At 39.8% G+C, this 21,940-nt stretch overlaps 2 protein-coding genes across 6 annotated transcripts in view; one reads left to right on the top strand and one right to left on the bottom strand.

The window, feature by feature from the left end:
• Positions 1-21,940, top strand: part of ANKIB1 (ankyrin repeat and IBR domain containing 1) — a 104,697-nt gene that overhangs the window by 28,783 nt on the left and 53,974 nt on the right. For all 5 annotated transcript variants that reach the window (XM_075746190.1, XM_075746188.1, XM_075746192.1 and 2 more), the window contains exon 2: positions 14,224-14,489. In XM_075746190.1, the coding sequence (XP_075602305.1) occupies positions 14,302-14,489 (188 nt within the window). In that variant the 5' untranslated portion in view covers positions 14,224-14,301. The remainder of the gene's footprint in view (positions 1-14,223; positions 14,490-21,940) is intronic.
• The window catches only part of PEX1 (peroxisomal biogenesis factor 1), a 129,900-nt gene continuing 128,846 nt past the window's right edge, over positions 20,887-21,940 (bottom strand). The window contains exon 25 of the mRNA XM_075746180.1: positions 20,887-20,906. The gene's annotated coding sequence lies outside the window, so the exon portion shown is untranslated. The remainder of the gene's footprint in view (positions 20,907-21,940) is intronic.

Raw genomic sequence — 21,940 nt, 5'->3', positions numbered from 1 at the left:
CAAATCTCAAGTTACAACAGTTTAAAGGTATTTCCATTACAGTCTCCACTGCTGGTCCCTTTGGACCAGACCATCAGGTTTAACATTGCAGCAAACTCCTCCCCTTGTCCCTGCTCTGGCTTGGACTTATCCACAGGCTGCAGTCCCTTAGGGGTGTACCCGCTCCAAGTGGAGCCTTGTCTATGAGCCACAGTCTCTCCAGGGGTACACCTGCTGCGGCATAGTCTTATCCACAGTCCCAGTCACTTCAACTCGAGTGCACGCAGGAGAGAATTGGGATTGTTCAGCCTGGAGAAAAGGCGGCTCTGGGGAGATCTAATTGCGGCTTACCAGTATCTGAAGGGGCCTACAGGAAAGCTGGTGAGGGACTGTTTATCAGGGAGTGTAGTGACAGGACAAGGGGTAATGGGTTTAAGCTGAAGGAGGGTCGATTTAGATGAGATGTTAGAAAGAAATTCTTTACTGTGAGGGTGGTGAGGCTCTGGAACAGGTTGCCCAGAGAGGTTGTGGATGCCCCATCCCTGGGAGTGTTTAAGACCAGGTTGGATGAAGCTTTGGGCAACGTGGTCTAGTGGAGGGTGTCCCTGTCCGTGGCAGGGGGGTTGGAACAAGATGATCTTTAAGGTCCCTTCCAACCCAAACCATTCTATGATTCTATGAGTTCCAGCCTGTCCAGGACAGCAGCACAGAAACGGCAGCGATGCCCTGGCCATCTGCCAGCCCAGGCACATCGCCGTTGCTGTTATCAATGTTCCCAGGCACAGCACAGTAAGATGATAAGCAGGACAGCAGTGCAGCAAGCAGCGAAAGCAAAAGGCAGCTGCTAATGAGCACTAGACTGTAATTTACAGTAGGGCAAGCAAGCCCCATGGCAAGCACAGGAGCCTGCCAATTAATAGCTAACAAGCAATAACAGATATAAATTTGATCTAGCACATTCCAGTCAAACCTGTCGTTATCTCAAACACTTCATGCCTCATGTTAGGTACCAAAAAGGACTTGCGGTTTAACCCCAGCCAGCAACTGAGCACCACGCAGCCACTCGCTCACTACTTCTGTATTTTAGAATATGAAGAATAGGTTTTATATGAAAGTTTTACTGTTTAAGAAAGACCATAACAGAAAAATGTAACAGGACTTTTAAAAGAACAATTAAAAAAAAAAGTGGGTCTGTGTTCACTAATATTCTTCGGGCATGTGAGCTAAAGTGTACGCCAGGCAGGAGTGAGCAGAAAACTCCCTAATTGATACTCCCAAACTTCTCAGCAATCTTAGCTGTGAAAAGAACACAGAAAAAGTTAAATTAAAAATTATTTTATTTCTGCCCTAGAACATCTGCTTTCTTTACTTATGGCTCAGATTTTTAATATAAATACTAATTTTAAAGCACATTGTAACATGCATTTTTCTTAAGCTTGGATGTCAGGAAGGGTAGTAATAATAATGTTTATGCTTCAGGGAGACTAGTTTGAGCAACTTGTTTGCTAATTTGAAGGGAAAAGCTCACTTTTCTCTGTCACTGGTTTAGGGATGTATATTCTGGCAATGAAATTATGAAAAATAATGCACTGTAAGGAACTCAGTGTCTCTGAGTAAGCGACGGCACTTCAGGGTTCTGGACATGAGAAATGTCATAACTTATGGAAAGAGGCAATTATATTCTCTTTAGAGATTTTGCACTTTTTATGGCTTTAAGTTGTTTTCAAAGTCACAAAAACAACAAAGTGCTTCAGAAAAACTGAGCATAGCTACGTGTAGGAGCATGTTCTGTTTGAGCTTGGATGAGTTAGAGAAAAATTTGAAGTGTTTGTAGTTACCTTGTACACTTACACAACAGATACAGATACACCAGTGATGTTCACCAGTAGGTGACACAGGTTTGACCTCTTGTGTTCAAAGCAGTAACTGAGAGTCATGCTCTGGCTGAATTATTTAAAATAAATAAAATCCTCATGACAATACTGAGTAAGGGGTGGTGCAGCAGGGATTTCTGTCAGCTTGAGTTCCTTCCTTATTCTCTCTTTGTTTCTGAAGGAAGCTTAATTGTCCTGACTTGTTGTATTGACAAGTAGCATAGCTACATACTACTTGAGAAAGTTTCAACAAAAGAAAAATCATTGTAAGAGACTTACACAGTCTCAGTCATTTCCTAGAAATAAAATATGCCAGAATAAGGAGTATTTGTTCAGGACAACCACAATTCACCTACTTGTGTAAGCCCTTTGTTAATATGTCCTTTGGTTTAAATGAACACCTACTAGTGTTGCCTAATTTAGCTCATGTGACAATGGCCCATGATGATGAAGGGTTTTTAGCATCCTTTTTACTTTGTTTTCACTTTCTATCCACTGACTACTGCAAACTGTTTTCCCTTGTTTCTTGCTTTTTTCTTCCTCCTGGCAATCCAGCCAGGCTTGTTACTCCTGCTGCTCTTTTTCTGCTACCTTATCTGGTTACCAGCAGGAATAGTGAGAGCGTAGGAGAAATGGCATAACTGCTGTTACTGTCTTCTCTGTCTAGCTTCAGCATGACCCCTGGAAGTGATCACGAAGAAAGTTCCACTAACCGTCAAGCACCGTTAGTTATTTTATGATCCCAGTGTCTGTACAGTTAACTTCTGGTGGAAGCTTCAAGTAAATAGCTGAAGATCTCCAATAAAGTCATAAAGATTTTATTACTTGGGTAAACCAGAATACTTTCTTTAGACTGGTTCTTGAAAATCTATGTAACATTGTCTGCATACTCTGTTCTCTTTCATGCAATTTTGATACCAAATAGGTCAGATTTTGCAAAATAAGGGACTCTGGTAACTTGCATTTCTCTTTACTCCATTCCTTACCTTACTTAGGAAAGATCTGTAATAGTATTCTACAAAGAACAGCAGTCATTCATATTGTATTAGTGTCCACATCCATCACTAGGTGTGTTGATTCTGTTAATAGAACTGATAGAAGAACTAATAGGAGAACTGCATGACCAGCAGTCGAGGGAGGTGATTTTCCCCCTCCACTCCGCTCTGGTGAGACCCCACCTGGAGTACTGCATCCAGCTCTGGGGTCCTCAGTACAAGAAAGACATGGAGCTGTTGGAGAGAGTCCAGAGGAGGGCCACGAAGCTGATTGGAGGGCTGGAGCACCTCTCCTATGAGGACAGGCTGAGAGAGTTGGGATTGTTCAGCCTGGAGAAGGGAAGGCTCCAGGGAGATCTAATTGTGGCTTACCAGTACCTGAAGAGGCCTACAGGAAAGCTGGAGGGGGACTGTTTACAAGGGCATGGAGTGATAGGACAAAAGGTAATGGGTTTAAACTGAAAGAGGGTAGATTTAGATCAGATATTAGGAAGAAATTATTTACTGTGATGGTGGCAAGGCACTGGAACAGGTTGCCTAGAGAAGCTGTGGATGCCCCATCCCTGGAAGTGTTCAAGGCCAGGTTGGATGGGGCTTTGGGCAACCTGATGTTCTGAAAGATGTCCCTGCCCATGGTAGGAGGGTTGGACATGATGATCTTTAAAGGTTCCTTCCAACTCAAACTATTCTGTGGTTCTATGATTCAAGCTCAGATTATTTTGTATTTTTTTAATATGCTTTATTCTCTCCCTCTCTGTTTTCTTTAGCTTCATATTTATCTTGAAGCCAAAAATCATTATCATGCAACAAGGTTGTGTTCCATTGTAATTACACTAGAGTCAAGAATAATCTTCAGAAATACAAACTGTGACATGCTATAATTAAATTTTGTTATCCACAGCCTTTATGTAAATGATTAAACAGTTTGTACGCAGTGGGAAAAACAGCCCAATATTTCAGCAGAGGTGTTCTGGCATAAGTTAAAAGTATTTCTTCAAGTTATGTGTTTGTGTAAATTAATGTTAGATTAGATCCAATATATCTTTTGCCATTTCCCTGCCAGAGTCAGAATTTTGCCAGTGGGTATATTAAATATTTTATCAGAAGTGCAGCAGTTGCAGTTCTGCTAATTTTCTGGCACACATAAGGTGCAAGTGACGAACCTTGTCACTGCAGTTACCTGAATGGCTTGTTCTTAGCAATGATGACTCTTGAGACTTTGGGAACTTAGCACCATCGCAAGCAGGATGTGTACCTCTTGGACTAGAGTTAAATAGTTCCTAAAGTTGTCTCTCAGAAATGTCATAAAATGCTTGTAAAATGTTGTTTAGAAAATATACTTTGCTGTAGGAATCCATCCCATTTTAGACACACAATGGTCTCCCAGATTCTGTGTTTAGACCTTAAATGAATGTGTTGCTTTGAAGGAGTGCTGACCAGTTAAATTACCTCTTTGTTAAAAGGAAATTGATTTGTTCATTCATCTGAAAAAACCAAGATCTCTTTGAAAGATCGGTGGGGTCACATTGTCTTTTAGCTTTACAGAGAACAAAAACAGCACGTAAGAATGCTTCCAGGAAACAATAAAAGTATGTGCATGTTTGTTTCTAGTCCGATACATTTGTGAACATTGTTCATCATTTTTCTCTGACAGTTGAATGTGCTTTCCTCATCTCCCACTTGAATAGATTAGAAACGGATATTTCTTTAATGTAAATGGAGTATATTTTACAAAGTTTCATCCCATAGATATTTATGAAATAATTATAATGCACCAAGTAGAGATGTACTCTCTCACTCTTCAAAGCATAGCTTGCTTATGTGAAAATAGGGAACTCTGCATGCATTACACATTCCTTGAAATGGTATGTAATGTTCTTTTCAGTGGTTTCAGTTATTTGGATAATAATAGAGAAATTACAGTACGTGTTGCTTAGTTTATTCAGAACGTGGAACCAGCGGACTATCAGCTGTCTACAGATAGAACACTGGTCCTCTCAGTAGCGGAGCTATGAGTCAGGAGTCAGTGGTAAGGTACTGTCATTGTTGCTTTTTCCTGTCGATTTGAAATATAGCATATTTTAGGAGACTCTACACTGAAAAATCTAGATTTATTTGTTCACCTTTTTATTTTTATTAAAAATACATTGTTGTTGTAAAACCAGTAGGTTTTGTGTTGAAATGCACTGACTTCAGATATTCATTATTTCTAAATGTAACTGTATGCTTTTAGGAGGTGGTGGAAAGATGCTTGCTGATTGCACTTGGCTGACCTTGTGTACTAGCTATCCTTACTTTTTAAGACCCACCGTGTAGGCCTCTTGCATATTTACAAGATCCAGTGACAGCGTCACCGTACCAACTGATAGTCTTTCCTGTGAAAAAGCTTCCTCAAACTGAGAGACTTTGTGCTTCAGCAACAGGCTAAGGTTTCTAAATCTAAAAGGGACTTTAAGATCTTAGCGTGGAGGAGTGTGCTCATAAGCAGCCCTGTGTTGCCATCCTCTATTTTTGCTTTCTGTGGATATGCGTTAGCAGCCAAAACGTTTTGTTTTCAGTTCTATCAATTTAATGCCACTGAAAATGAGGTTAACATTTTGGCCAGCCAAAAGCTACCATTCTACCAGAGGCTCATTCCTGCATCACAACCTAGTAGCGCTCTCCAGACTTGTCTTTACCCTCAGTTTAACTAAGCAGATCAATCTGACAGTAACACACAAATGTCTTAAGACTTTTTGCTCCTTACAGTGTCAGTCTATTTATCCCATCTGTCCATTACTCTGTAAACTGTTCCCTTGTAACTCTTGGTGGTGATTTCACCATGTACTTTTGTCTATTGAAACTGATTTTGGAGGGGACACACATTTGTCTTTAACTGAACTGAGCTGGGTTGTTGCTTATCTTACATTTAAACAAAGTGTGAGTCTTTTCTGCAAAGAGGGTCCCATCCCAGCCGGCGCATTGGGCATGATGTGTGGGTGAGGGTAAGGAGAAACCAGTCAGAGAACCATTGCACTACCTGAACGGGGCTCTCATGCTGCCGTGAGAAACATCGCACTGATTAAGGACATTACCAGTCTCTGGTTCGTATTCTTTAGCTTATCACAGGTGCTAACTGTCCTGTGAGTCATCAGCTGCTGGTACTTCTTTATATAGGAGCTGGGTGATATTTGTTCACTTTGCTTGATGAAAAAGCGGTGCTATCAACATGGACCTGTGACAGAGAAGTCACTTTTATAGACATTTATTGAACTAACAGTGTTTTATGCACTGTATCAAAAGTGCATTGAGTTACTTTGGTCAGTGGAACCGTCTATAGCGAGCTTTTTATACTAAAACAAACAGTGTAGTTGAGAGTAAAATGCCAGAACTATCAAGCATGCCTGTCTTTAGCTTGACTTAATGTAATAAAATGTCAAACATTTATTTTTGTACTTCTCCATCTGACCTAGATAGAGGAGGTCTTAGGGTGGTAGTGTCGGTATTACACTACGTACAGGTATTTTATATTATTTAAGATTTCTTTAGTCTACTTAGCCTGAGGAGTGAAGAGCTAACCCTAAAAGAGTTCTGCTGTATTTTGTGACTGGAGCCTAAAAAGACCATTAGGAAGAATATCTTGTATCAGTAACTAAGCTACAGCAAATCAGATTATTAAGGCCTTGACAGGCAGTTGCATTGGGAACCATCCCAAAGTGTTATCTGGACTTCAGAGAACTTTGAGGGTGTTGTCATTATTTTGAAAATAATTGAAAATAAGGACATGATGCCCTGGAATAAATATGAAATTATCTGCAATTACAGGTGAGACTATTGGATATTCCAGTGCATAATTTTAGAATGATAACTCTTGTGTTCTGTCTTACTGATTTGCTGCTCTCTAAGGGAAGAAAAAAAAGACAAAAAGATGCACCAGAACAGATGCTCCTTTTAACTTGTGCTGCTGGATTATTTTCCCCGACTATCTGCAGGGATGCTGTCTTCATCTAACTATCACAGTATACCTTTGATTTGGCTGCACAGTATCTTGTCTCTCCTGCCATGTGTATATGTACCTACCCCACAGTGGATTTACCACATTTCATTTAGATGATGAATGCAAGTACTGTAGACAACACCATCAAAATTATTGTAGCAATTACTTTAGCTACGTTTATGCAGCGTTTTTCCCTTAAAGTGATAACTGCTTGTAGTCTCTGCTGCAACTGCCCCTCTTGCATCCCTGTAAGTGTATCAATGCAAAGAAAACCAAAGCTGTGCTTAAAATCCTTTTTTCTCCACAAACTGAAGTTGTGAAAGAAGTGTGTCTGAAAGAAAATATTCCACCTGGATGAAGGTCTTTGTACCCGAGTCAGTAAGCCAAAGTCTCAAATTACTGAGTTGAGCAATAACTTTAAGCCTTCTACTTGTGGGTACATATGCCAGCATAAAAAGATTGTGCTGTAAATTGCTATACTCTCTCTATAAATCACAACATAAACATATAAATAAACATATAAATGAGGAAATAATTAATTCTCTCACTATACTATGTTTGATTCAAGTCAACTCTCAACATTATTGCCACTTTTCAACCTTGGTATATAAAATACAGAGAACGTTATATTGGTGATCATTCTACAAATAGTGAGATGTTGGCATATCAATTATTTTTTTGGTCTGTACTTTTGACATGTAAAACGTAACACTGAACTTGATAATGCCAAGCTCCACTCACAGAGGTTTAAAGTGGCAGAGATGCTTTCACCAATTCCTGTTAATGACTTCAGAACTTTTGGCACAAACCTTAGAATATTTCGATGTGTAAAAAAAAACATCAAACACTAAAACCAAACAAACCAAAACCAAGCAATTTGTCAATTCTCAAGCTTTGCTATTGCATTTGTTACTTAAAACTTTGCAAAAAATGTTCCTCCAGATGCAGGTATCCAGCGAGAACAGGTTTTGCCCATTAATTAAAATTTGGCAAATCTTAAATATTTACTGTAAACATGTAAAAATTAGCTTTAGCCTAACTTTTTCTGCTACATCTTAATTATAGACATCTCTGCTAGTCATACATAAAGTAGGTATGCACATTTGAATGATTCATTTTTAATTCTGTCCCCTTGGTAAAGGGAGTAGTTTTTTGGCACTGTGGTGCTCTTCACCTTGCGGAGAGGGGAAGGGGCAAGGAAGGAAGAGGATCACTAACCAGGGCTTTGTGTGTTGTGTTTGAGAGAGGGCGTAGTGTCCTGAGAGTTCCTGAACATAACTGACTTGCTTCATTTGTGTTAGTCTGTCCCAGTAGTGAGGATTAAAATTACTGACATCACGACGTGACACTCCTCCTAAGTATACCAGGTTACTGGGCTTTCTTCTAAACCACAAAGCTGTTTATGATTCCTTTCTGCAATAAATTATGATTTATAATGCAGGACAGACTCTGCAGTAAATATTTTAGAAACTCAGCTTTTAAAAATGAGCTGTTTGGCTGCAGTATCCAAAGCAAATAAAATAGTTACCTTTTGAGCTAACTGTGCTTGAAACAGAAGATGCTTTTAGAATGCAATACAGTACTTTATACTTTCAGCAAAAGCCAGGTGCTTTTGGAAAAACAAGTAGTTTTGATATTTTTTTCTTTATCCTTTTTAAGCAATTCATTATCACTTCTTTCCAAGGGTGTAGAAACCATGTAATCTACACTAATTAGTCAATAACATATTTTATTTTAATATTAAGATTTAATTGTGCGGGTCTATGTAGTCTTACTTCTTTACACTTGGCTCACTTAGCTATTCCACAGTAATGTTCTTGTAGTTAGCATGAAAAACTACTTTTATCAAATAAGAAGTACACTTTTATAAGCTGCAAATTGTGTTCAAACTTTTTAAGGTTAAACTGTGGAATTATACAGTGTTACATTGTAAAACAGTGGTTGCAAAGGATTATATCCATTGCTGATCTTTGCTCATTATATAAATAGACTTTTCGCTGCAAGAAATATGTAGCATTTTCTTCTCATAGTTAAACCTGAGTATTTTTTTACTGATTTTGATAGATTGCCTAAGCACTATGTAGTACAGTATGTCTCCTCCTTTTCTTCATACCCCAAGATATAGAACGGCTGCTGTATGATCAATCACATGCCTGTGCTACATTCAGTGAGAAGTTCTGCTTCAGTCTTAGAGCAATTCAAATGTAAATTGAGAGGTACGTCATCTCATGAAAGACTTGTATGTTCAATATGTGGTTCCTAAATGAGTGTTAGAAGTAGGCTGTTTCAAAAATACTTACCTGATCCCACTTGTACAATATTTTATCATTCATTATAAATTTCTAACAAGCACCGTGGCAGTATTTCAAAGGAGGAACTCCTTCTAAAATCCTATTAAGCCATTACAATTGTCCTTCTTCAAACTCACTTCTATAATGATGCCCATGGAAAAATCAATAGTAGTTGGGCAGCTGGTGCAACTGCTCTCAAAATCTCATTGTTACCTTGCTCAACCCATGTCTTTCTGTATCCACCCTTTTTTCATCTTGTACTCAGTCTTCAAGCTCCTATGAACGTGGCTGTCTCTTTGTTAAATATTTATAGAGCTATGATATCAAAGTGCTGCTTTTAACAGTGTTGCTAATAAGCCCATAGAAGTTTTACTGTTCATTACCAAAGCAGGGAAGTGTGATGCCCCTTAGACTTTAAGGCAGGTTGTGTAACCAGTATTTTGGTTTTATGTTTAAGCTGGAACTTTTATTTGGGAATGGTGAAGTAGTAAATATAGTTTCTAATTTTGAATGAGATGGTTGATGTTTGGAATTCTGAAATAATATGGGATATAATTACCCAACATTGCATTTAGTTTTTCCTGTATTCTTTGGTGTAAAAAGTTACGATATTTGTGGTTATGATAAATGTTATGAGGTTACAGTAAAGGCTATGCTACAGCCCTTTTATTATCACAGAACTTGAAAATTTAGTGAATATGTCTGCCTACCAAATAAATATCTTGTCTTTGTCCTGTAAAATTATTCAAGTCTCATTTTATTAAGATAAAATACTTGAAAATTGTCATTTTTATGTTGCATTTTTGTTCCACTGTGATGTTTTTGTGATACAACACATTAAAAAAAAAAGCCTAAGGATTTCAAATGCTGTGTTTATACAAACAGCAAAGCAAAACCAGTGCCATTGACACTGCACACTAGCCATGCTGGCCTGAGAGCTGCTGAAACTGCATTAGCAACCCCTGTGTTCAGTCCATGGGAGCTCTCCAGGTCCCTGAGGTTGTAGACTGGTTGGACCTTCTGGGCCCCTTCCCTGCCACCTGTTTCCCCCCCTTTCAGGAGGGAATATATGCATTACACGCCCTTCATCTTCAAAAACATGAAACGAGGGGTTGAAAGAGCGAACCAAGTTTCTTTTCTGTGAATCACTGCCTGGTTCCAGCATTGGCCTTTTTAGCTTACTGTCCCCTGAGAGCACGTAACGGGTTGGAAGCTCTTAATGGAAAAAACTAACACAAAAAGAAGGCAGACTGGGCCCCTTTCAGCCATTTTCAGATCTAGAAGTTTGTTGCATCAGCTCATATTTTGTCCTTTCTCTCCTTCAGTTGAAGTGGAGGCTTCTTTGTGGCGGATGTAGTTGGCCTGTTAGCTGAAAGGTGACCTGAAGACTGCAAATGGGCAGATCTTGAATATTTTACAGCAGGGCACTCATGAGCTGCGACAGCTTGAGAGAGGCAGCAGCTGTCACATCTTGGTTTCTTCTGGGCTTCCAAACATGCTGGGAGCCAACTGTTACTGCCAGAGTACAGAGGCAGCTTCTCCCCTGTCTGTCTTTATTTCTGCTGGCATGTTTAACGGCTAATTCAGAAAAGAAAACTACAGTGTGGCCCACCAAATTTCCCAAGCATAAAAGGCTGATGCCTGTTGTAGTGTTAAAGATGAAGGACCTACTGTATGAAGGTGAAAGACATTGGTACAGTTTATCATATCTTGTATTTTAAGTAGGGAATTGTTCTTAGTTTTGACCCTGTCAGTGCTCTCCTTGCATTCTTCCGGAGGTTGATTTCTTGCTATCACATCAAATATAAGCTGTTTGCCTTCACCTGACGGGCTTTCATGGACTATCCCCATTCTATCATCTTTCATTTTATTTTGATAATGTGATGATTATAGTTACATTAGACATTTGCTAAATTTTCAATACCTCTATGCTGATTGTTGGGTTTGCAGGGAGTTTCACTTGTGTCTGCCACATCACTGCTCTGTTTCATAATCCTTCTTCAAATTTTCTCTTTCCTTTGACTGAGAATCTTTTCATTTGGAGAGTGATCCTGTTATGCAGACAAGTATTTTACTGTTTTATTTCGTTCACCTTTCTATATCACGTCTGTATCATATATAACCCTTTATTGTATACATAGGCTGTAAGTGTTTTTTATGGAAGCAGATGTCACTGTTTTGTTCAGTGATTTAAGCAATGCATGCTGCATATTCCTAAAATTCCCAGGTGTTATAAGAATGTACATAATAGTTCTAGCAATGTACCTACGTCTTTTATATTATTAGTTGTTGAAGACTGTGCTACCAATATATCCATATTCTGTCAAGAATAAATGAAGTTTGTTCGCTGTGCAATAGAACTAATGAAATTTACAATTTTTGCTTTTTCTGCACTGCAATAACTTGAGAGTTTTAGTTCTGTAGAGCCACTTTACACAGACCCTCAGTTCTCCCATGTATTCCCAGACCCCTGCCTAAATCCATTCAGATCTCCTCTTCAACGTCTCAACAGTACCACCCTGCCCCAGCTTCCTCTCAGACTGCCTGAGGGCACCATCTTATCTCCTTATCCTCTCTACACTGTCTCTTATCCCTACCCAGGTTTGTTTAATGTTCCAGTTTGGGGCAAGAAGCAGCATGTTCTGCAGCTGCTGCAACCTGTCCATGTGCTAATTTTCAGAAATACGTGCATGCCATTCAGTGCTGTTACCTTCTAATTTCAAATGATGGAAGAAGGTTTTGTGCTTTTCCGCTCATTATGGGCACTAGTAGGATCTTCGTGATTGATTTTCATGAAGATTCTAGGAACATGATATCTTTCAGGCACTTGTTTGTCTCTAATTTAGTTTATAGTCTTGACAGCTATTGGTGGTGGATAGGGATTGACAGATAATACAATACTATAAACTACTGTTGTTAACAAACTTTACTGAAAGTCATTCTTTCAAGTTATTTTTGAGATCATAGCTGTTGATGGTAATATGAACTGCTGGTTGATTGAAAAGAATGTAGAGTTTTTCTTGGTTTTGTACAGTCTTTCATTAAAGCCTGAAACTATCCAATATTTAGAGTAATGCAGCTGTTTCTGCATCTGAAAACACATTCATCTATAGCACTGAGAGCTGTGACATGCTAATGTGAACATGCAGTGGCTTTCTTGAAGCAAATCAATATTGTATCTGCATATTTATATTGTAAAATATAGGGATGACAGAAAGATACAAAATGCTGTAGAATCCATAGCGTGATTGAAGAATCTGGGCTTTGGTTTGTGCATATAACTAAACATATAAAAGGTGTGCATCTGCTTTTAGGTGAGTGCCTACTTTATTATTATTATGAGAAACTTTCGGCTGTTTAACACAGTTGCTTGTTAGATAACTGGTCACAGAGGAGAACGTGGGCAACGTGTTTAGCGTGTTGAGTCAGCTGATTTGGCAGTGTCATTGTTATCTCATACAATGACATCAAAAGATGGGACACAACAACTCCAAAACAAAGGTTGCCTTACCAAGGTTTTGAAGGAAAAGGGGATGAAAATGGAGGCCACCGAGGCCACCGTTCTCCTTCTCGAACAGCCCTGACAGCACTGATGAGATTATGATGAAAATGGTCTTTTTTTTTCCCCTTCATGAAATGACCTTTCAGAGGAACTGCAGAGAGGAGACAGTGCAGGACTCCAGCTGGTAGGATCTTGTGCAGAGTGGGATTTGAGCAAAGCTATAGCAAGACTGGGATGCAACATGACACATAAATTCATAACAGAAGCTGAAAGTAGCTTGTGAGAGGACTACTCTGGGGGAACAAAAATATCTCATTGCAGCTCTTCCCAAGGTTTCCCCAAATCCTTTTCACATGAATTGCATCCACATCCTCATTCCTTTGGATTTTTTGTAGCTCTAGACCCCTTGGATTCCTCTATTTCTTCTGTCTACTGGGCACCAGTAACTGTGCTGGAAAGCTGGAAAGCCAGTGTAGAAATAGAAGTTTTCAGATAGTCCCAACAAGTTGAATATAAGGTACTGGGCACAAAGCAGCTCCTGCCCTGCCTGATTATATGTGCCCAACATAATCAATCTCAATTTCCTAACCTGCTGTGTCTGGCATATTTGGATCCCAGTGTGTGCTTTGTGGGGTGGAAGGTCTGGCATGGAGCACTCTGGATGGGATGACTCATGCACAAAAGAGACTTCCCAGAAGGTTCACTGTGCTCCCAGCTGCAGCCTGGTGCTGAGTCCCCTGTCTGTCCCTCTGACATAAACCAACATGTGCTCTCTCCGACTGCATGACCTGATAAGCTTCTCTTGTCCCATCTCACAAGTGGAGATGCTCTGTCTGCCCTGTCTCTGTGCGACTCAGTCTGCTCGTGCATCAGATAAAGGTGAGAGGCTGGGGAGCACGGCACTTGGCAAAGTCCTTTGAGGTACCTGTAAGGTGCAGTTGGTTTGTGCCAGTATAATGCCTGGCATCATGTGGACCCGCTCATTATTGATCTCTCAGTGTCTTAAAAAATGGGGTTAGGTGTTTTAAAGAGTCTGCTTAGCAAAACTGTTAAGATGGGGCTATGGTAACTCCTGTGTTCTTGTGCATTCGGCTTGCTGGCACAGAAAGTGCTGTTTACACCCACATACACAAGCACAGGTGCTTCGAGCACAGTTTTACATGATCTTCTGTAAGTAAAAGTTAAACTGATGTCTGCTTTCTTGCATGCTTTTGAAGAATTTTACCTCCTTGTTCAAGATTTTTGCTTTAGTTCTACTGTGTTTTGAAATCACGTCTAATTTCTAATTCACGTCTCATTCATGGAAATTCAGTGTTCATCCCTGTCTTCTAATTCAGGTGGATATAGGCCATTTTTTTCTTTTCTGTATGTTCAAAGAGTATGGATAGTGAAAATATTTGCACAGGGAGATGGCACAATTTATCAGGGAAATAATCTGTGAAGAATTGGGAATTTGTATTTACCTAGAAGGACTTCAGCAATTCATTAGTTAACAGGCCCTACGTACTTCTTCACATGCCTGCTTATTACAGTGATGCAGCTCTGGGTGAATTCTTGTAGAAAAGAGTGTTTCACAGAATAACTGAAATATTGTTTGTCTTTTTAGGCTGTGAAGCATGTTACGGAACCATACAAGTGGATGAAGGGGAAAGGAAAAAGTGCCATTGATAGCTAGGATAGCAACATGGGAAATACAACCACCAAATTCCGCAAAGCTCTTATAAATGGAGATGAAAACTTGGCCTGCCAAATCTATGAAAGCAACCCTCAACTAAAAGAAACTCTTGACCCAAATACTTCTTATGGAGAAACGTACCAGCACAATACTCCGCTCCATTATGCTGCTAGGCATGGAATGAACCGTATACTGGGGTGAGTTATGATTTCAGGTTTTCCTTGAGTGTGAATAACCAAGAAATGCAAGAGTGTCAGCTAGGTTATAAGTAAATACCTTATGTGTGTGCATATGTATGTGTGTGTTGCAGATGCATTCAAGTAGTAATAGAAAACATGCAAACTAGTCTATAATCACAGACTAGTATAAACCGGTTTTATTTTTAATTTTATTTTTAGTATCTTTGTTCCTTCCTTGTAACATTAGTCTTGGACAGTTTTAGCTTGCTTCCTGAAGACTCCTATTACTACAGTTCTTTGAAAATAGTGCCTGTTCCACCATTCTTGATGCGTTTACCTGTCTTAAAATGATCTGTTTGTAAAGCCGTACCTAATGGATACCATACTGATTGTAGCTACTTCCAGATGGCACAATATATGTTTATTCTTGTGTTATTCAGGCAGCTTTTATTTTTCATTGTGGATAGTAACAGTGAACATTAATATCTTGATAATTATCAAGTTTATTATTGCCGCAGTCAATGTGTATGGCAATCCCTAATGTTAGGTTACTTCCATTCTTCTGTATTTTTGTCAGTGGTCTAAAATCAATTAAAGATTAACATCTTGTCCATGTCCAGACATAGCAGGTGTAGGCTGTTCTGGTCTAGTATTTCATGAAGCTAGTACTGAGTAGACATTGCTGAACCTTTTCTTCAGTAGGTAGTAAGTTAAAAAGAATTTCATAAATATCCTCTTCCTTATATTAGGAAACAAAATGGAAATATGTACTGAACTGTATTATTGTTAATATTCTTCTCATCCCTGTGTTTATATCTACTGATGGGCCTATGGTATTCATAAGGTTTGTTTTGTCCCTCATATGCTGTAACTTTACTAGCTATCTGGCAGCCCACCATAGCTTTTCCTCAGTGTTTTAGAATCACCTAACAGTTTTTTATACTTTAGAACTTCTCATTTATCTTGATTTTTGCTAAATATTTTCTCTTCTCCCTCATGTATTCTATATTTCTATTCTTAATTGATTTTTTCATTTCATCACTGAATTTGTTTGTTTCTGAACATCCCCAAACTTTCCCCCATTCATGATTCATGAACTACAGAAAAAAATTAACTACATTTAAAATAGCACGCAGTATTTATTTACATTCTCTCTGTGATTTTTTTTTCTCTGAGATTTTCAGGTTATTTCTGTCAAGAAAATATCTCTTAACAAAATATAACCTCTTTGAAGCAACAAGGACACATTAAATTGTTTGCACATATGGAAAGAAATGGAGTCATAATTGCTGACTTCTGAGCGGTCCATTAGTTAATTCATATTGCACCATTATGATGAGATCTTGAATAATTGCTTTGTGTTAAAAAAAAAGAAGATAATTTTGAAATGACATGTTAATACTGGCTGCATGGGACCTTTAGCATCTAGGTCTCACAGGACAACTCATTGCAACACATTGCACACATTGCAAACAAATGATCGAAAGAATCATTCTTTTTTGTAGTTTGAGTCCAAGATTTGCAACATTTTTTTGGCAATAAACATAGTGAAGGTGCTATTATTTTCTGGAGTCTGCCTCTGAAAACCTGGATTGTTAGAATTGTCACTGTTGCTAGGAGCAATCTGCTGAGGTTTTTTTACTATTTACTTTTCTGCTGTCTTTGTAAGGGCTTTGTTCAGAACTCCTCTCTAAGACATACTGCACAAAAATGTAGCCCTTTTATCTAAACAAAGTAGTAAGAGTGAATAAATGTCAGACTTACAGTGTGCCTGTTTGCAAAATTGATAGTAGAAAGGGCACAAGTAATTTCCAGTTAAGCCTCTTCCTTTTGATACAGAAAGTCCTGGATATAACAGAGATTAAATAAATTGAATATTAAAATGAATACCTTGATTTACTGATGAAGTACAGTACCTAAAAATAAATGAATTTTAATCTGTTTGTATTTTGAGAGATTTACAATTATGAGATATCCATAATAGTATAATATTTTATATTTATCTCTCATTAACCATTTTAAATATTTGGGAATCTGTAGCTACACTAACTTGTTTAAACTCTAGATGTTACTTATATGTATACCATATCCTTCAATTTTTCTTTATAGGCTAATATTTGTAGTATTGTAGGTGGATATGAACTGACATGTGATTTACAATTCACTGTGCAAAATTTTCTGAAAATAGATTAGTGCGATGCAGTTGTCAGCACACCTTTTGCATAACAGAATATATTGAGAGAGATATTCTGGGATGTTCAGAAATAACCTATCTGGTAATGCTGTTACCAAATACCGAGGCAAAGGGACAAACTCCCTGGTACCAGATGTATGGCTGGTGGTGAGTGTCCAAAAACACGGTGAGAGCAGAGGCACCGAGTTTGGAATGAAAGGGAGTTGGGGAAGTCCTGGTATGGCGATCTCAGAAGTGAAGAAACAATAAACTGGAGAAGAGGTAAAAGGGTCATGAAGCAAAACTCCCGACTTAGACAAACTTTGTATAATCCAGCATGAAGTCTAGTGGCAGAAACTTACGCCAACAAAACTTTCTCAATGATTTTGAACTGCACAGTTGTTTTACAGCAGGTGTTGTCCGGCTGCTGTGCCTTTCATCCAGCATTTACAGCCCAGAAACTGGATTTGATATATAATTGAGCTGTAGAAAGTTGAAAATTTGCCGTTAATTTCTTTCCTTTTCACAAGATTGAGCAAGAGTACGTTAAAATACTAGGATTGTTTCTATGATAATTTTTCATAAGTATCATAGGAAGCTAAAGTTTTGATGTATTAGAAATGTTGAAATAAAAAATGGAAAATAGTTAGGCATTCAGTTAATATGTAACTTTTGTTTGGTCTGCAGCCCAAACAATGTTTACCTGACAGATCAGTTTGTTTTAACAGAGCATTTAATCTTTAAAAACCAAAAATTGCTGGTCACAGCTAATTAGCACAAACAAGAATTTTCAAAGCACTGCTAGAAGTTGCCAGAAGTTATTACGTAGTGTTCAGCAGTTCCCCATAACTGACAGCTATCTCATTTTCTCTGTCCGGTTAGTAGGGTTATATAGTTAGAGTTTGGGTGAGCTTGTGTGATGGAGGGCTCATCCCCAGGAGAACAGGGGAGTCCAGAGGCAGAGCGGCAGGAGATCCCAGAAGGCTCATCAGAGATAGGAGCCCGCTGCTCCAGGGCTGTCACAGGAGAGCCATCCACCCCATGTGCCAGATGTGACACATGTCAGGAGCAGTCTACAGAAAAGGATAGTACTGGGTTTATGTGGCAAGGTTTTGGTAGCAGGGGGCTGCAGGGGTGGCTTCTGTGAGCAGAGATCAGGAGCTGCCCAATGCCGGATGCAACCAGCTCCAGCCAGTTCCAAAACAGCCCTACCACTGGCCAAAGCTGAGCCTGTCAGCGATGCTGGTGCAACCTCCATGATATAAAATATTTAAGAAAGGGTAAAAAACACTGTACAGGAACTGTGAGAGAGGAGTGAAAAAACTTGGAGGGACACAGCTCTGCAAACACCAAGGCCAGAGAGGAAGGGGAAGGAGGTGCTCCAGGCACCGGAGCAGAGCTTCCCATGTGCCCATGGAGAAGAACATGGTGATGCAGGCCATCTCCTTGCAGCCCATGGAGGTCCACAGCGGAGCAAATATCCACCTGCAGCCCATGGAGGCTGATGGTGGAGCAGATATCCACTTGCAGCCCTTGGAGGAACCCACACCACAGCAGGTGGCTGTGCCCTGAAGGAGGCTGCAGCTAATGGAGAGCCCACACCGAGCAGGCTCCTGGCAGGAGCTGTGGCCTGTGGAGAGGACCCCACAGAGAAGTAGGATTTCTGGCAGGGCCTGTGACCCTGTGGGGGACCCACCCTGAAGTAGTCCATTCCTGAAGTGGACCCATGCTGGAGCAGCTCTTGAAGAACTGCAACCCATGGGAAAAACCCAGATTGGAGCAGTTCTGGAAGGACTGTATGCTGTGGGTGGGACCCCATGCTGGAGCAGGGGAACAGTGGCAGGAGCAGCAGAGATGACGGATGAGCAAAGCACAACCCCCATTCCCCATCTTTCTGTGCTGCTCGGTGGGGAAGGATGTAGAGAGTCAGGAGTGCAGTGGGCAGACGGTGGAATGAGGGAAAAGTGCTTTCAGTTTTGTTTTTCTCACTATCCTACTCAGTTATTAATTGGCAATAAACTAAATTAATTTCCCCAAACTGAGTCTGTTTTGCCCATGACAGTAATTGCTGAGCCATCTCCTTCTCCTTATCTCAACTCACAAGCTTTTTTGTTGTATTTTCTCCCTCTGTCCTGTTGAGGAGTGGGAGTGAGAGAGTGGCTGGGTGGGCACCTGGCAGCCAGCTGAGGTCAACCCACCGCAGACATCAAGGTGTTTTGGGGAGGAACATGCCTGGGACAACAGAGCAGGGGCTAAAAGGCGTCAGTCATGTGGAAATGGGTGGCTTGTCAGACCATGATGTTTGTCTGATGATGCCTGATCACTGCAGTCTGGCTATCTTGTCATTAAACTCTATTGCTAATTACTTTCCTGGATGATGGGACTCTGTTGTTTGTGCATGTTTGTGTATGGAGGTCTAAATATCAGTGACTGAAGTGGGCACCTCATGACAGAGGGGTCCCTGAGACTGGAGTACCAACAGCTGGAGAGACCAGAGTGCATGCATATGTCAGTACATATATCAATGTGTAATGGCTAGTGAATATGAAGCTGGACTAGCCAGTGAGAAGGGTAAGTGGCCTGGGAGCCATGTTTCAAAGCAGTCCTAAGTCCACAGGTCACCCAGGAGGCCTGTTTAAGGCAACTGGAGGTGAGAGGATCCAGGGACCGGGTACTGGTGGTGTCTAAGACCAGTTACTGGGGGTCTGTGAGGTAACTGGAAGGTCCAGGTCATCAGTGCCAGTTACAGGATAAACAGCATCCAAGGCCTGTTACTGAAGGGATCAACGTTGTTTATATGTATTTTTTTCCCCACGGGTAAATCTTCATCCTGCTTGCTTAGAGCGGGGAACAGAATGAGGCCACCAGTGGTGTTTGCTGTCATGTGAATGCTGAGTGTTGCTGTCCACGTACATCTGTGGACCAACATGTATATATGTATGTTTGCATGTGTGTCTCTTGGGAACCCAGCCTGGCCTCTCTACTGGCTGGACTGGGGACACGGAGCTGCAGCAGCCTTGCCTGCCTTGGGCTACCGTCTTTATCAACCCCTACCAGTCTGGGGCCTTTTACTAAAAATAGAAAGGTACAAAGAGAAAATATATGCCTTGAAGTCTCTCCAGAAAACATGAGGAGGTTACTTTCCCTTTTGGAAGCAAAGAACTAAATAAATATTTCAACTTTTCTTTATTGGACTATATTGTGCATACCACAGGAACAATTTCAGTGTGATTTACTCAGTGATTTTCTGCTATGGTCTCTAGACATCCGCTGGAGGTGCTTAGGTTCAGCACTGACGCTGAGAGAAGTTTGCCTTGGCTGTTAACAGCTCTAGTTCAGCAATGTCATGTCTGTGTTACAAAACTGTATTGATCTCACTATTCAGACTGTGTTCACAACTAGCTAATTAATAGGTAGTCTCTAGTGGATGATAGGTAAGACTTCTGAAACTAAGACAAAAAAATTACATTGCACTCAAACATCAAAAACTAATAAAAGATATGTAGCACTCAGATGGATTTTGAGAGCTTTGTACAACATAAAAATTGGTCTTATTTCACTATAAACATTTATCACAATTCTTTATGAATGAAGATCTTGATAGAAGATTCCTATTCAAAAGAATAGTTTAAATTTCATTCACTAAATGGGTGTAAAAATATTACAGAGAGCACACAGGAAATTTGTTTTCTTTAGAAAATGCAGTCCTCCGATGATCAAGCACCTCCAATGCCCTCAAGCTTTTTTCACCTAATCCTGAGGTACATTTGAGACCATCTGACTGCTCAGTTTGGAAGAACTGCGATCAATTTGGAAAGTTTTTCACCAGGGCCTGGCTGTTAGTGAACCATTCCTGAAATACAACAAGAGAATAGGCTTTTCCAGAGGGTGCCTGAGATGGAGTGGCTGGAAATCACGAGGACACTACTTGCGGTTGAAAGAAAAAAACAACATCTTAGATAACCTATTATTTTGCAATATATGTTGTGGCATGACTTTCAGTGTTGTAGCTTTGCTGGGAAGCTTTTTGCATCAATGACAGATTTTCCTCATTGTGTGCTTCATACTGCTGCCTCTGAGCGCTTTTCAGTATTTAAGCCAAAAGTGGATTGTTTGTAGCAGTTGCTGCTAGTCCTGGGCTGAAGAGGGGGAAGAAGGAGGAGGTGATAGAAACATGGGGCTGTGGGGAGACAGGACAAGTTTGTGAAGCCGATTTTTTTTTATAAAATAGGAAAAACAAAGGTTTCCAGTTACAGAAGATTCTGGAAATTGAGGTGAATGCTGAAACAAAACAAAACAAAACAAAACAAAACACTTTCTGTAACATTCCTGATGCCTGTCTATCAGTAATAATAGTAAAGGAACTCTGGCGTTGAAGGCATAGCTAGGCTAGCCAGAGGGAAACATCGGTAGATGTGCCCAGATCTGGCTATAGGAAGTATTTCTGGTTTCATTGCTGTAATTTGGGAAGTATTTTTCACTGCAGTAGAATGACAGAAGACCAAAGTGGTGATGGTTTGAATTTCAGGTTGATGTAGGCTACAGTCTTATCTTATCTTAATTTATCTTATCTAGTTTTTATGACTGTTGAAGATGTTTCAGTAGGGGCTGGTCTACGCAATTGTAATGCAATCAAGGATGACTTTGACAGAAAATTTGTTGACGTCAGAGGGAACGTTGCATTGGTCACAACGTATTTGGGACTGTCTCTTCCCATGTCAGGTTTTGTGTGGTTTTATTTCTTTTGCAGTCATGTTGAAAATTAGTTTTGGATGTATTGGAGGGAGACGTGTGCAGACTGTTTTTCAGAACATGACTTCTCTCAAGTTGAGAGGATATTAGGGGATTTTTGTGCTGCAAAAATATATGTCAAGGAAAAGTATTAGAGAAAACCCTGTTAATTTCTTTGTGGATCTTCTGGCTTTAGAGAGGTGCTGTAGCTGATTACTTTCTGATAAGGTTGAAGCTGATCTGAATTTCAGAATATTTTTTTTTTCTGGAGATGCAAATAAAAAAGAGGCTACTTCAGGATACTTCACTCTCCACTGTTTTGACTGAGACATAAGTTCTGTAAATGTTTAAACTTTGAGATCCAAATTGACCTAAATCATTCATGCTTAAGTATTCAGAGAGGTGCTACAAAACATATTCTTTATAAAATTTCTGAAAATCTATTTGATGCTTTGCCAGTAAAACTGGTATTCCCTTTTAAATTGCTCTCCTAACTGTACTTCAAATATAAATGTGAGCAAAAGAAAAATAATAATAAGGTTAATAGCAGCTCTTTGTCTAATAA

This window comes from Balearica regulorum, chromosome 2 (genome assembly GCF_011004875.1).
Source record: "Balearica regulorum gibbericeps isolate bBalReg1 chromosome 2, bBalReg1.pri, whole genome shotgun sequence".
Lineage (NCBI taxonomy): Eukaryota > Metazoa > Chordata > Aves > Gruiformes > Gruidae > Balearica > Balearica regulorum.
Note: the sequence above shows the minus strand (reverse complement) of the source record. Positions and strands in the feature narration are given on the sequence as shown.